General features: G+C 37.3%; 2 protein-coding genes across 2 annotated transcripts in view; both read right to left on the reverse strand.

Moving 5' to 3' along the window:
- Positions 1-14,208, reverse strand: part of LOC125820905 (squamosa promoter-binding-like protein 8) — a 137,761-nt gene that overhangs the window by 49,706 nt on the left and 73,847 nt on the right. The gene's annotated exons all lie outside the window — the stretch shown is intronic.
- Positions 134-10,720, reverse strand: LOC125820800 (nuclear pore complex protein NUP62). Its single transcript, XM_049500241.1, has 9 exons — positions 9,046-10,720; positions 5,969-6,050; positions 4,835-4,913; positions 4,340-4,462; positions 3,901-3,978; positions 2,965-3,068; positions 2,341-2,428; positions 2,129-2,227; positions 134-662 (listed from the first exon to the last, which is right to left on the reverse strand). The coding sequence occupies exons 1-9, from the start codon at positions 10,601-10,603 to the stop codon at positions 567-569; spliced, it is 2,307 nt and encodes a 768-aa protein (XP_049356198.1). The 5' UTR covers positions 10,604-10,720; the 3' UTR covers positions 134-566.

The raw sequence follows: 14,208 nt of genomic DNA on the forward strand, positions 1-14,208 counted from the left end.
CACCGGAAGAAAACAAAGCTTTTTGTGTATAGTTTTCAGATGTTATGATTTGTGCAGTTGCTTCCCTCTCTCTCAATTTATCTGCCTTTGAAGCATTAGTCTAAGGCACCTTTTTGTGATACAAATCATATTCAACCACTCTCCCCACACCAAATTGTATGGGTACCAATGCAGGGAGGGGTTATCAATTCAGTCTGCACTGCTCATACTCTCATAGCAAACAAAAGTACAAAACCATAACTAATATGCTTCAGCAAACAGAAAACTTGGTTCAACCTTTTAGTCCTGCTAATTTTTGTATTTCTTATGTAAACATCATTTTGTCTTGACAGTAATAAGCAAAGATAAGGCACACGAGTTTGAGCACCATTTCAAAGAAAAAAAGAGATCTCAGCATTTCAATCACTAATTAGATGTAAAGCCTTTGAAATGAATCAAGATTTAACATCTCTCCCTTTAACCTAATAGCATACACAGCAGGAAGGAGAAACGAGATCCATAAAAGATTCAGAGGCCCTTGGCTTTATACTTTGACATGAAACCTGTTGACACCACCAATACGACAATCATCGAGTCAACCATAATTTAGGGGCAGTTGATTCACGATTGGCAGCAGGCCCTTCACTTGCAAGCTTCTGAATACGAGATGAGAATTCTTCAGTCTGAACAAATGTAGAAATGGTATCATTAACTTTGTATATACAAGGAAAGAAAGCATCCAGGTAAACCAAGAGTACGTTTAGAACAGCCTCAGATCTTATATTATTCAGTTCATAAAGGTGAGGGTTCGAGTCTGAAATTGCATCTAGACGAAGCCTTCAACAAAATTAAATCTATTCACAAATGAACAGTAGAAAATAGATCTGTTATGGTAAAGTAGGCTACGTGTTAATCAGTATCAGTAATCGTAGATCCTACAGCATTCGCTATGTGGTATTAATTCAGTTGTACCTAAACAGAAGCAACAGATCTACAAAGATAAACTGATGATGAAATGGCAGAATAGCAATTATTTTTCCTTCTCAAGTCAAGGTATTGTATGTATTATGATAAATTAATAAATACCTCAATAAAATTGGATGGAGCTTAAGAGAATTTGGTTAGCTCACTAGTACAATCTAGGAGCATAAGAATTTTTGGGAGTAGGGAGGAAGAGGCATAATAGACTTTTTGCCCTAAACAAGGTAGGTGTAGGAGACTACACCCACAGGCCCCACAAGAAAAGGATTTCACATCAGCAATTATAATTCATCAGAGTGATAGTTCCAGGTGGTGATCCTCCTCCCTATATCTGTTTTTTAGGCTGTTTTTGGCAATACTGTATTCAAACTGGAATCTGCGTATCTTTAAAGAATTAAATCCAAAACCTAGTCCGGCTATAGATGTTTTTCTTGTGCTTACGAATTTAAAACGAGTATATGAATCAAACAGTTAGTAACTTAGTGGAGTAATATTTTTAACCCTGCAAGATCGATGATTCTCTGATGTAATTTCTTCTAAGAGTATATCAAACCCTACCTTACCTACTATATCAAGGAAAATCAAGAAAAAAAAGAGAGAGTACCATTCCAACAAAATGATCCAAAAAGAAATGCAAAAGGGAAGACGAGTATCATTCCAGCTGAATTCTGAAACAGCTGCTAGTAACCCACATAGAGTAAATTTCTTTATGAACTAATTTTCTCTCTTAATCTTTTCCTTTCTATAGTGGTGGAGATAACCATCTATACCAAAAGAGAGTAAAAACATTATCAGGAATAGCAGTGTCTCCTTGAACAATATGCATTTACCAAAATAGAATCGTTTCCTTTCTATATGGGAGATACCCATCTGTACCAAAAGAGAGTAAAAACTTTATTAGGAATAGCAATGTCTCCTTGGACAATATGCATTTCCCAGAAACAGAAATTCTTGACTCATACAGAACATCACCATTTTTGTCACATAAGATTATCTGGAAGATCGAATCGGAAAACTAAGACTTCCCTTCTTTTTCTTTCCTTACGCATCTCTCACCAGTCCAATGACATTGTTACTAGTCCAACTTACTTTCTTTTCCTTCTGATTTCATTTTATGCAATAGGCAAAGAAACAAAAGCCAGAAGAAGCACGAGAAGGCAATGCTCACCTTTTCATCAATCCACATCAGTGAACTCAATTGATTGTTCAAGATTCGTACAACAACATCAAGCGGTGTCATTCCATCAGTTGCCTCAAGTTCTCCACCCTAAATGAAATAAAACAGTAAAGAAAGAATTTATAAAAACCATATAGTATTTTTTACACCATCTAATCATAATGCTAAGGTAAGAGGCAGGAGCAGAAATAAAGGTACAAGACCTGGCAAGCATTAAAAGTATTAATGATTGACTTGATCTGCTCTGTCATTTTCTCCATTTCCCTCTCCACAAACTCAGCCTGTTCATACCTGAAATTACACCAGTTCCGCAGAACTGGATGCATTAAAATATGGCCAAGTGGAGGATATAGATGAAAAAAAAGGTAGAACGAATCTAGGATTAAAAAATAAAGTTTATTTCTTGACTGCAAGAGCTAATGGACTATCTTGCTTCCATTTGCTGGGGTAACTACAGGACAGATCAAAATAGAAAACTATTTAAGGATCCAAGTGAAAGTTGATACTTCACGTCAGAGTTCAGACTATGAAGTATGAATAAGAAGAAAACGGATATATAGCTACTAATTCTATTCTCTTTTAAGCTATCTATTATGGCCTGACGCCCTAACCTTCTAAACTGGCAAATGAAACCAAAAGAAGGCAACATAAATGCATTTTTTAAGACTAGTTTTAGGTCATTTAATGCCCCACCTCCAATAAAAGAAACAGTATGAGATTTTTGCAGTTCACAATATCAACAAGCTGGATATGAATTTAAAAGGCCATCATTATGCATGGCTTTAAAGAAACAAGAAGCAAAAAAGATTATCCAAAAATGCACATACATTGCATCCCTTGTTGCTGCAGCTTCATCATCAAGAATCACTCCTCTCTCATCTTTGTAAATTCGCTCAGCTTCTTCTTCCATGCTTTGCAATGCCTTGTCAACCTAACAGAGGGTGAGAAAAATGAGAATGAACTTCTGCTATGACATCATTCTATAACAAGTTAGAGTATAGTGTATACACAGAATCAACAAAGTCAATTACCTATGAATATCATAAACGTCATGAGTTATTACCATAGTATATGTCCCTTAAAATGACAATCACTAGAAATCACAAACCAGGAGTTACAAGAAACAAAACAAGCAAGTAGCGACTGTGAAACACTGGCTTAAATAGGTAGCAAAGATCCACGCAAAAGTAACTCTATACTCATCAAATATACAAGGCAAAAAGTGATGTTGCCTCATTCAATCCTCAACCATGGATGATAGATTAGGAAGATCCAGAAGATCTAAACTTATATGAACTTGAAACAATACCAACTAATTGTGATTAAACTAGTTAAACGCTCAAGATAGTACAAGATTTAGAGAAACACTAGTTTGTCTTAAAGGAAAAGTATTTAGTACCGCAATGGAATGGAACTAGGCAGAACAGAATGGATAAGATTCAAATAGCGACCTTAATGGAACTGGGACAGCATAGTTCTGGATACTGGCTAATAACAGCTTCCTCCAATGGTACATTGGCACAAGAAAGTATGCAAGAGTTGGGTATCAAAGAATATCAGTAGATCCACTCCAGAAACATCAACCAGATTAGCATATTTAAAAGTATGTCTCTGAAATACTATTTAACCAACAATCTTTTGGTTAAAATTGCACGGATGGCATAACATAAGCATGGAATTCTTTAAAAATTACATGACAAATACACATTAGATCGGGAAATAAAGACTCAAATTGCAGGAAAAGATCATGGTAATTAACTAACCTCTTCCTGATGAGTCTCAATTAGCTCCAGCTGTCGCTCTAAGCTGCCTTGTGTCTCAACAACCTTTGCAACTTCACTCTGAGATAACAATGTAATTACATATGTCAAACTTCCTAGGAAAAATAAGGTACAACCTATACAAGTATGTTAGGAAAAAACGCAACTAAAGAACAAGGTTACAAGTAACTCTTGTGACAAAGACTTAGCAGCAAAGCTCAATTAGAATGAACATAGTGCTCTATTATTAATCTTGGAAATACTAGTTGATCTCTTAGCAGGAAACGCCTACATAACTATTGCATAGAAAAATTTAAGTGAAAAATGACATAGAGCTTATTGAATGCAGCAGCTACAGAATAGAAATGGATTTGCAGAGAGCTTGAATTAAATTTGGGTATTTTCCAAAGAAGTATGTGACTTCAAATAAATCTCAAGTTACCTCAAGTTTGAGAAGAATATCACGGTTCTGCAAGATCCTTTTGTCCCACTCAGCTATCGCATTAGCCTGCTTTCTAAATTTTGCAGTACGTTCCTGCAGCTCAGCGTTCCATTCCTTGATGATCTTTCATTGAAAGAAGGTATACGCAATAAGTTACATATGTAACAGTGTAATAAACAGGAACAATGTGAATTCCTCAACAAGAAACGGGAATGGGTGAAATATTCACTGAGAAAAACTGGATAACTGACCAATAAATATTGAAATCACTGTCTCTATTACCTATCCCCCCCCCCCCGTGAAGTATGTTCATATTATTAATTTTTGGCTAAAACATTACTCAGCCACAAAAATTAGTGAAACTTCAGCATATTCAAGGAAGTTCATCGTTCAATACATGTGAAATCAAAGCTACGTGCATTATATCACCCTAGAATTGATTAACAAGGGGAAAGAGAGAAAAAGATACTACCCAATATTTAGCACATATGTTACCTCTTCTACAGACTTTCCTGTAATTTCTGATGGTAATTTCGGTGTGGAAGTGGCAACTACAGTAGAAGTTGAAGTAGTCCTGTAGAGAAAGGGGCAAACAAAATAAGGTTCAACGCCAAACTAATGCACATAGAGCAGGTCACAACAAGATTGGATCTCAATTGATGAATAGATTCCTAATTTGTGGCCATAAAATTCTCAAAATAATGTTCTTTTTGCATGGTTAGCATGAGTTGGAAAAGAGAAGTAGAAGAAATCTTTATACCTGATTCACAATAGACTCTCCTCTTTACTAAATAAAATAGCCACCACAACAGATGAATTGAGCTTTATTTGATATTATTACATCTAAATTCTACTTTCTGAGGGAACTCATTGTGACTAGTGCTGATTATTCAATAAATTTCCAATTACCAGTAAACAGTATAGAGAATCTGCAACTTTATAGTTTCTTCTTCTCCATTGACTTCTTTGTGAGTCTAGGACCTTTTTTGGTGGGTTGAATAATGAATTTACTAATGTAGGAAAACAATACAGGTGGTAGCCAGAAAACCATAACCTACACAATTCTGTACCAATAGTACCCAATCGCATATTTTTATTGAAGCATAATACCCAATTGCCAATACTTGAAGGGAAATTGTGGGTGCTCCAAAAGTTAAACTTTGTAATCCTAGTATGTTCCAATTTGAGTTTTGACTTCAATTGTTTCAGGATGACAGAAAGGAAGCCATGCTTCCTTACAAGATTTTAAGATTTTTTGTAAAATAGACAATAGCATAAGAAACCATCGAGCCACATTAAACTAACAACACCTGGATAGAGCTTTACACTATCTTTGGAAGCCAGAGGCCTTACGGTTTGAAAGTCAATTGATATAGGAAAGTACGAGAAGCTCTTTTGAAATAAATTACTACAGTGCAACATCACAAAGAAAAGCCAAAAATACTGCTCATTCCAAACACACAAGCTGAAGTAAGCTCATAAACTATTTACTGCAGTCACAATGTTATTTATTCACTTTCCACTTTTCATCCCCCAAAACTCTCTTCATTCCTTGGCATAAACCCAGGAACTTTTTTCAGTAAGATAAGAGAAGTATAAGTTTACTTTAAACAATCAAAATATACATACCCACTACTAGAAGCCACAGTCAAGGGTGATGATGTTTGAGCAGCTGTACTTGTTGCAGTGGCAGAAGTTGTGCTTGGGACACCTAAAAAAAATAACAAATGGCACTTAATATTATATCTGGAAATGCTTGGAAAATGGAAGCAGGACAGAGTAAGGTAGATGACCACACTTTTGATCTTAAATAAATGGGATGTAGATAATTCAATTTTTGGGAATAAAATTTAAATGTTTGTGAACAACCAAAAGTACTACAATCCACAACATTTCATCAAAATAACAATAAAATACATTTGATAGCTAGTTCAAAGATTTGTTACACTCTTGAGGAGCAAACATGGACTAATATTTCAGGACATGGTAAATATGCTATTAGAAATGACATTGACGTTGTAATCAGTAATCACAGCAACTCTAAACAGAAGATAAACAATGTGCTATTAGTATAAGCAAACTACCACCATTGGTCCTTGTGAACTAATAAAGTTCTTCTAGAGATTTCCATATGATCTCATAATGTTGTTCTTTCCTAACAGATTAAGTTTTTAGTGCTATACGATTAAGATTAAACAGTCCATTTAAGCTCAAAACTGTTCCTCCTCAGTTCCATGAGTCAGGTCAACTCAAATTGTTTTGTGTTTCTATTTTTCCCCCTCCTTGCTTGTCCCCTATACTAAAAATACATTTCATGTTTAAAGTTACTTATTTCAAAAAAAAATTAAAAAAAATAAAAATAAATATATATATATATATATATATATATATATATATATATATATATATATATATATTTCATATGGGTATTGTGGTAAAATACCCATATCAATCATTGTTTCTTAAAGTGCGAGCAAAGTCCAAACAGGACAAGTAAAAGTGAACGGAAGGAGCACATCTCTGACAGGTGAAGTGCATTGTTCCATGATTGAAAGAAAAACTTTAATGAGCCTGGCTAAGAGACTAGTGGTAATCCTTTCAAACATAAAGATGTTTTCATTTAATATAGCAACAAAATTGGACAGGCACAGAGACATAATACATGACACATTTTCTGTAGTAGTTGAAAGTTTTGAGTTTTCTCAACCATAGAAAGAACTTTTCTTCTCTATTGCTTCAAAAGGCTCAGTCATTATAACTATTCCTATCTATGCTGCTTAGACTTTTGAAATATGCACAATTTACATTATTGCAACACATAAAAGGATGTTGCAAGATAGACCTATTTTCTGACATTTAAACCCTACAAGTGTACAGCGCTGGAACATCTAGGGGATAAAAGCAGATGCTTAGAAGCAGCAGAGCACCAACAAATAAGTGTGGGGGAAGTGTGCATATATATATGACCATATGTGTACCACCAAACTAATGAACCCAAAAGCACTTATCAGGCTTGGCAAATAATATTTCAAGGCACTCAAACACCTAAATCCTGTGTGATTGTAAGAATCTAAGACTGACAATTCCAGTAAGATCTGAACCAATATTTCACACATGTTACTTCTCCAGTTTACTTAAATCAACAAACAAGAGGAGAAACGATAAAACATTGAGAGTTATGGCAAACAGCAAAATTTTCACTTAGAACAAAATTAGCACTACTTCTGTGAAGGAAATAAAGGAGATACAAGCAGTTCATCATCCCTTCACCTAAATTATATCTAGTAAAACCTTTGTCCAACTCAAGCAAACCCACTTCATATTTTCCACATTCATTGCAGATTTCTTTGCAGCATTTACAAGTTCCCCAACATATTAAATTATCGGATTGAAGGGTATAAATTGAGTGACACAATCAGCAAATAGCCACATTAAGTAGTTTGGGGCTGAGGCATAGTTGTTGTTGTTTTTTATTTACGTGTTGACCCAAGTCATCTAACTCATTACTCTATCAGATGTTCCTGATATTGGAAGCTATGCCAACTTTTTCAACTCTGTGATGCATCCAGTCCATTTGAAATGCAGCTTTAGGTAATTCAGCAGTCCTTTGTCTTCATGAGTTGCAGTTCATCATAACATGATGTCCCTAGGGTGTGATGCACAGCCATGGCTGCCTTTACTTTAGCCACCTAACTTCAAAATTCTGGCTTTGTGGTTTTACTGTTCATGATATTCTTCCATAGAAATGTCATCTTATTTGCTTGAAATTTGTCCAGAGTTGGAGGATATGGAGGTATAACTTAGATCATTCATGTCAGCAGAGAGTTTCCAACTGCTTCGAGCTCCCATTCTCTCCAGCAACAACCTCAAACTCAACAGATGCTCAATTGGGCCTATTGCAGCATGGCTGGATTGTTTATTTCCACATCTGCTGTATGGACTTCATATCAACAGAACCAATCTCACTTTAAGGCGGCATGGTACACTTGGCAGAGACTATGGCTATGGCTAGTACATCTAGCAGACTAGCACAGTACAATGGACACTTAGCAGCTCGTCACCAACTGGATGCTTCCCAGCTTTGCTATAGGAGCAACATTATAGGCTACAGTCTACACAACTCTATATCATAGTCAAGTTCTCAAGCTACTACCTTCTTCAGCATAATCTTACTATAGAATCTCTTTCCTATTAGGAGGGAGCTCTAACATTTTAACAACTCGCTGTTTTAATAAATTGCTAACCTGTCATAATTTGAACATCTTTATCTCAATCACCTAAAACAATATTTATCAAGAAATAGCAGAATATCTGAGAACCTTCCTACTAAGGTATAAAAAGTCCCTGAAAAGAATAGAGAGGAATTTGTACTCAATTATCTTTTTTTTTATGAAGGGGAAATTTGCACTGAATATCACCTCAATAATATTGCCTCTAATTACATTTTCTCTAACCACAAGGGAATGTTTTATACAGCAGAAGAAAATCGAAGTCATGCATGATTAAGCCACCTTTATGGGTATGGACTTCCCTTTGCAATCAATGAAAAAGTCAGAACAACAAATTTCACTTCATTAACCAATCAAAGCTCAGTTTAAGTATGCCGGCCACTATATTCCATCCAATAATCAAGTTTAATTATCATATGATACAGCAGCTACAACATATACAACACAATATTCAAACAAGGTATGAGTACACCTTACCAAAGCTTAGCACAGCCGCAGTTGATTGAGGCTGTGAGGATAAAGCTGGTGCAGATGCTTTGCTAGACAATGAAAAACCTGTAGATGGGGCAGAGGTGCCAAACCCAGCAATCGGAGATGTATCAACAGCACTAGTTGTTGAAGCTGAAGAGGTGGGTGCAGGAAATGTCAGAGATAAACCAGTCCCGCTAGTTGTAGAAGAAGCTCCAGTAGCAGCTGCAGTTGTAGAAATGCTGGTGGGGGTAGTAACAGTTGAAAACAAAGGCGATGAAGAAATTGAAAACCCAGTACTAGCAGGTTTTGAGACCGGAGCACTTGAAGAAGCAGCAGAAGCTGTTACAGAGCTTCCCCCTTTTGCAACCGAAAATGACAAAGCAGTAGAAGCTGAAAAAGGTGATGGGGATGGCGAAGCCGTAGCAGGCATGGAAAAAGAAAATGAAGGTGCAGGTGATGCTGCACTAGGCGTGGGCGTTGATAATGAAAATGCTGGACCTGATGCTGCTGAGCTCGAGGTCAAAAATGAAAATGCTGGTGAGGACACTGCAGAACTAGTTGATGCAGCAGCAAGCGAAAATCCCGGTGCAGAAGATACGGAAGTGGTGGTTGAAGTACTTAACAATGAAAATGCCGGCGCAGAAGAAGCTGAACTTGCGGGTGAAGCACCAGGGAAAGAAAATACAGATGAAGAAGAAAAGGAACTGGCAGCTGCCGAGCTGGCAAACGAAAGTCCAGGTGAAGAAGAAGCTGAATTTGACGCCGACTGAAACGAAAGTGAGGCCGCTGATGACGGAAAACCAAATGAAGGAGCTGTTGAAGATGATCCAAAAGGTGAAGATGATGCTGAAGAAGAAGACCCAAATAGAGATGAAGAAAACGGAGTTGTACTAGCACTAGTTGCTGCATTTCCAGTAGAAGCAGTAGTTGATGATAAAAACGGAGAAGAACCAAACAAGCCCATGCCCGAACTTGAACCAGCAGCCGAACTGGACCCAAACAAACCCGGCGAGGGCGTACCTGAAGACACGAACAGTGAAGACCCAAAAGGGGATGAATTCGCAGCGGCGCTAGCTGAATTCACCCCAAACAACGGCGAACCACTTGCAGATGTAGTGGATCCGAAGAGGTTCGTAGTCATACCCGACCCGGAAGATGATCCGAATAGGTTTGAAGTTGCACCCGAACCGGAAGAAGATCCAAATAGAGTTGGTTGGGGACTGGAACCAGAAGCAGCACTAGATGAAAACCCAAACGACGGTGTAGAAGCACCGGTATTAGAGCCGAAACCAAAAGAAGGAGCAGAAGAGGCTGAAGTAGTAGATGTACCGAAGCCAAAAGAAGGAGCAGAAGAGGCTGAAGTAGTAGATGTACCGAAGCCAAAAGAAGGAGCAGAGGAGGTGGGGTTAGGGTTAGGGTTAGGGTTTGAGAAGGGCGAGGGAAATGGGGAAGAACCGGAAGCAGACGATGTGGTAGCGGTGACAGAGGGGGTGGTGGAAAAAGACGAGTTTGAAGAGAAAGAGAAGAGTGAAGAAGAAGAGGAGAATGAAAAGCCTGTCGACATTGCTACCGGAGCTACGGCAGCTCGTGTACTTCTTTCTTGTTCAAAATTCACCGCCGGAGCAGGAGAGTAGCAGGGGACAGTGAGGGTTTTTCAATGCGAGAAGAAGGGCTTTTATACGAAACTGACCATAAAGAGTAATTTGCAAGGTAAGTAGACAGGTAAGTACATAGTTGTAATTTACACCTTACTCTATATTTTCTTTGTTTTTTTTTTTTGCAAATCATAATAGCCGAAACTGTCTGATGCATATTGGTACGTATTTTAAAACACAATATATCAAATCATTTTGATCATTCATCATATTTGTGTAACATTCAGATGATTGAGTTGGCGAGAATGTGTGATCACACGCGTGTTGAGGAAACTGAATATCATATTTAAATTTATAAAAGAATAAAATAATAAATTTTAAAAACAAATCTTCTTCTTCACTCATGAGTGTTTGATGAAGTTCATAGTCAATCCCAATCGCAGTGGAGTGAGAGAGCATTAGTTGGACCCGTAACGAGGGGTTTTGCTGGGGCATGCTAGTACATTGAGAGGATGGCGTGGAGAGGCGATCTCTGGTGATTCACAAGGGAACGTTGGTGGTGCATAGAAAGGAAGACAATTGAGAGGAGAACGAGGAGGGTGAGGGTGCGAGGAGTTGGTCATGGCAGCAAAGAGGTTTACCAACTGGAGTTGGTGGTGCAGCTATTTTAAAGTTGTTGGATTTGTGAAGGTTGGAAAAAGAGGAAAGGAAAATTGTGAGGGTAAGCAGCGGAGGTGGAGATGGTGAGGGAGAAAGTATATGTGGTCTCGCCGGCAAGAGGAGTTGTAGCAGCAGTTTGGTGGGTTCTAGCTATATTACCGTGGGAATGGAGAGAGGAGAAGAGGAGTGGCGGCGATTAGGTCAAGAGTGCGGCTATTTGGAGTTAAAATTTTATTACTTTTGGTCAATAATTCTAACAATAGTTAATGAAGATAATTATGACATGTTATTAATTAATGTGACATGGAATTGGCGTGTCATCTATTTAAGGGCGAGTGAACTACACGGTAGGATGAGTTTAAAAATGGATAATTTACACAAATCTCATAGTTAATTACATTTTATCCCTACTTTTTTCCAATTACAAAAATCCCTTAAATTTGGTGGAATCGGCATATATAACTACATGTTTCTGTCGTTATGGATAAGCTAGTGGGAAGGAATTTGGGCCAGAAAACTTCTGAGCAGTAACTTGGAAATTTCCTACCTATGTCGGACTTGGACGAAATATGAGTTAGGTGAGGTCTAGGGTAATCCGATAATGGATGGTGGTGGTTGGGGGGGGGGGGTGATTATGAACTTGATAATTTGAGTTGATAGCCAAAACGATAAGGAGCTTGTATGGCTTTACGGAATCGAATTCGAGCGGGTAAAACTCTCGTAATTGATCTTAGCACGAAATAGTGATTTTAGAACATCAAGATTTAAGGGTATGTTGTGAAATAGGGACTTGAACACAAATTACGAGTCTTTGTCTCCGTGCAACCCGCCATGACGGGCCAGTAGCAAGTAAAAATGGGAAAAGTCCCAAAAATATTATTTTCTGCAAACTTCGTTCTTGGAGAGCAAAGGGGCGACCTAGGGCTACTTTTTATTGTTTTTCACTAATCCTCGCGCTTAAGGTAAGTCAATTACTCCCCTAATTCGTAAATTAATTCTTAGAACTTATAATCCTTGCTATTATCCTTGGGGGGGGGGGGGGGTGACTTGAATTTAATGGTGGAAAAAGCGCTAGTTGGGTGTTAGGATCATGAAATTGGCCAAGGATTGGTTTTTGGATATAATCCGGGTAAACTAGGCCACTATTATTGATCATTTGCATTAATTACTTGTTTTAGACCAAGAACAAGCTAAGAGACTCTGGAAAGGGAAAGCTCAAGTTCCTTAAGAGCGTTCGGGCTTGATTTTGAGGTAAGTGATGGTTTGATTTCCCGTATGTGTTATATATGTCTGCTAAGTGCTTAATTGTATTCATGCACGTAGGTGAATAGGGAAATATAAAATGAATCTAATGAAATGGCTATTTGTGATTCATTGTGGTGCTGATTTTGTTTGTGATTGTGGTTGATTAGATCAGGTGTCACGCTCCGACATATAATTGAATCGGGTGTCACGTTTCGATACACATTGAATCGGGTGTCACGTTCCGACACATTATTGAATCGGATGTCACGTTCTGACACATTATTGAATCGGGTGTCACATTTCGACACATTATTGGATTGGGTGTCACGTTCCGACACACTAACAGTTTGAGTGTTGATTCTATGAGAGAACCATCATTAACCATTGCATTTGAGATTGATATTGTGAAACTGATATATTGAGCATGAACTGGTAAATTGTTATTCTTTCTGTATATGTGTGAATTAATATGTTGTAGCTACTTGTGTATGTCGCACTTACTGGAATAGCCGCATGATCCTATCAATACACCGTTAGTTTGTGTACTGATATTACACTTGCTCTTTCTTTGTTAAGTACAGGGCATCTTCAGGCGGTTGTTGAAAGACCTCAGCTAGGAGATCACTGACTTGTTGAGTTCAAGGGTGAGCTAGTTCCTTCAGGCTACCATGAATTCATCTAGAAACTTAGTCCATTTCTTTCGAACTTAGACCTTCCAGACTCTTTATTTTATGTTTAGTTATTTTAGGGTTGCATCCCCTTATCTCAGACCGTTTAGTTAAAAAAATTTGGTACAATGACTTTCAGGTTCTAGGGGTTGAATTTTCGCTTGTTTATGTTTGTTTTTGATAACTTATTGAGTTTACGGGAACTCAACTTTTAAATTGATTATTTAAACACGTTTCCACATCTTTAAATGCCCGTCTTTTGGTTAGTATTGAATAGTTGAGTTGTAGTAATGGTTCTCCCACTGGAGGGTTATTGTGGGTGCCAATCATAGCGGTTTGGGTCGTGACAGCATACATCTCAAAATGTCACAATACATTGCGTCCCAATTTCAGATACATCTCTCAATGCCCTAATACATTGCATCTCGATTTATGATACATCATTCAACATCTTGATACATCGCATATGTCCCGATACACCATGTATAAGTGATGTATCCGACCGATACATAGCGTAAAGTGATGTATCAGAGAATAGAAAAGAGTAGAGATGTTTGTAATTTTTACAAATGATATATAGGGAATTTTAGAGATTATGTATTTACATAATTTTTCCTTTAAAAATTTTCTTTTGATTGAGTTTAAGAGTTCAGTTAGTAAAAAATTAAATAGAACAGTCCATAATACAAACTCGTACAAGTACAAGAGTTTGTTAAACCATTTCGCCTTCATAATAAGCTGCCTTTGGGTCATAGATTTCGAGAGTAAATTTCAAAAAATTATTTTAAATAGTTATTTAATCATAAAATTATTAATCTTTGAATCTTTCAAATGATTTCAACAAAGGCGACATGGATACGTTTTATCACGATTAGTGAGGTTGACCTTATTTATTATAGGATTGGAGTTGCAATGTGAATCTGTCTAACTACAAAGGTATACGTCTTTATTTAAGAAGCATATCACTCAAGATAAGTCAAAATCATAATTTCTATTTGGGC

Source organism: Solanum verrucosum, unplaced genomic scaffold, assembly GCF_900185275.1.
Source record: "Solanum verrucosum unplaced genomic scaffold, falcon-dt-bn FXZP01000020.1, whole genome shotgun sequence".
Taxonomy (NCBI): Eukaryota; Viridiplantae; Streptophyta; class Magnoliopsida; order Solanales; family Solanaceae; genus Solanum; species Solanum verrucosum.

Bases quoted from the DNA above. Each gene is read 5' to 3' on its own strand.
- LOC125820800 (XM_049500241.1), bottom strand. From the start codon at position 10,603: ATGTCGACAGGCTTTTCATTCTCCTCTTCTTCTTCACTCTTCTCTTTC. The intron at 4,463-4,834 runs GTAACATATGTG...TTTCAATGAAAG, and splicing joins CAGGAAAGTCTGTAGAAGAG to ATCATCAAGGAATGGAACGC. The intron at 663-2,128 runs GTGAGCATTGCC...ACATTTGTTCAG, and splicing joins TGATGTGGATTGATGAAAAG to ACTGAAGAATTCTCATCTCG.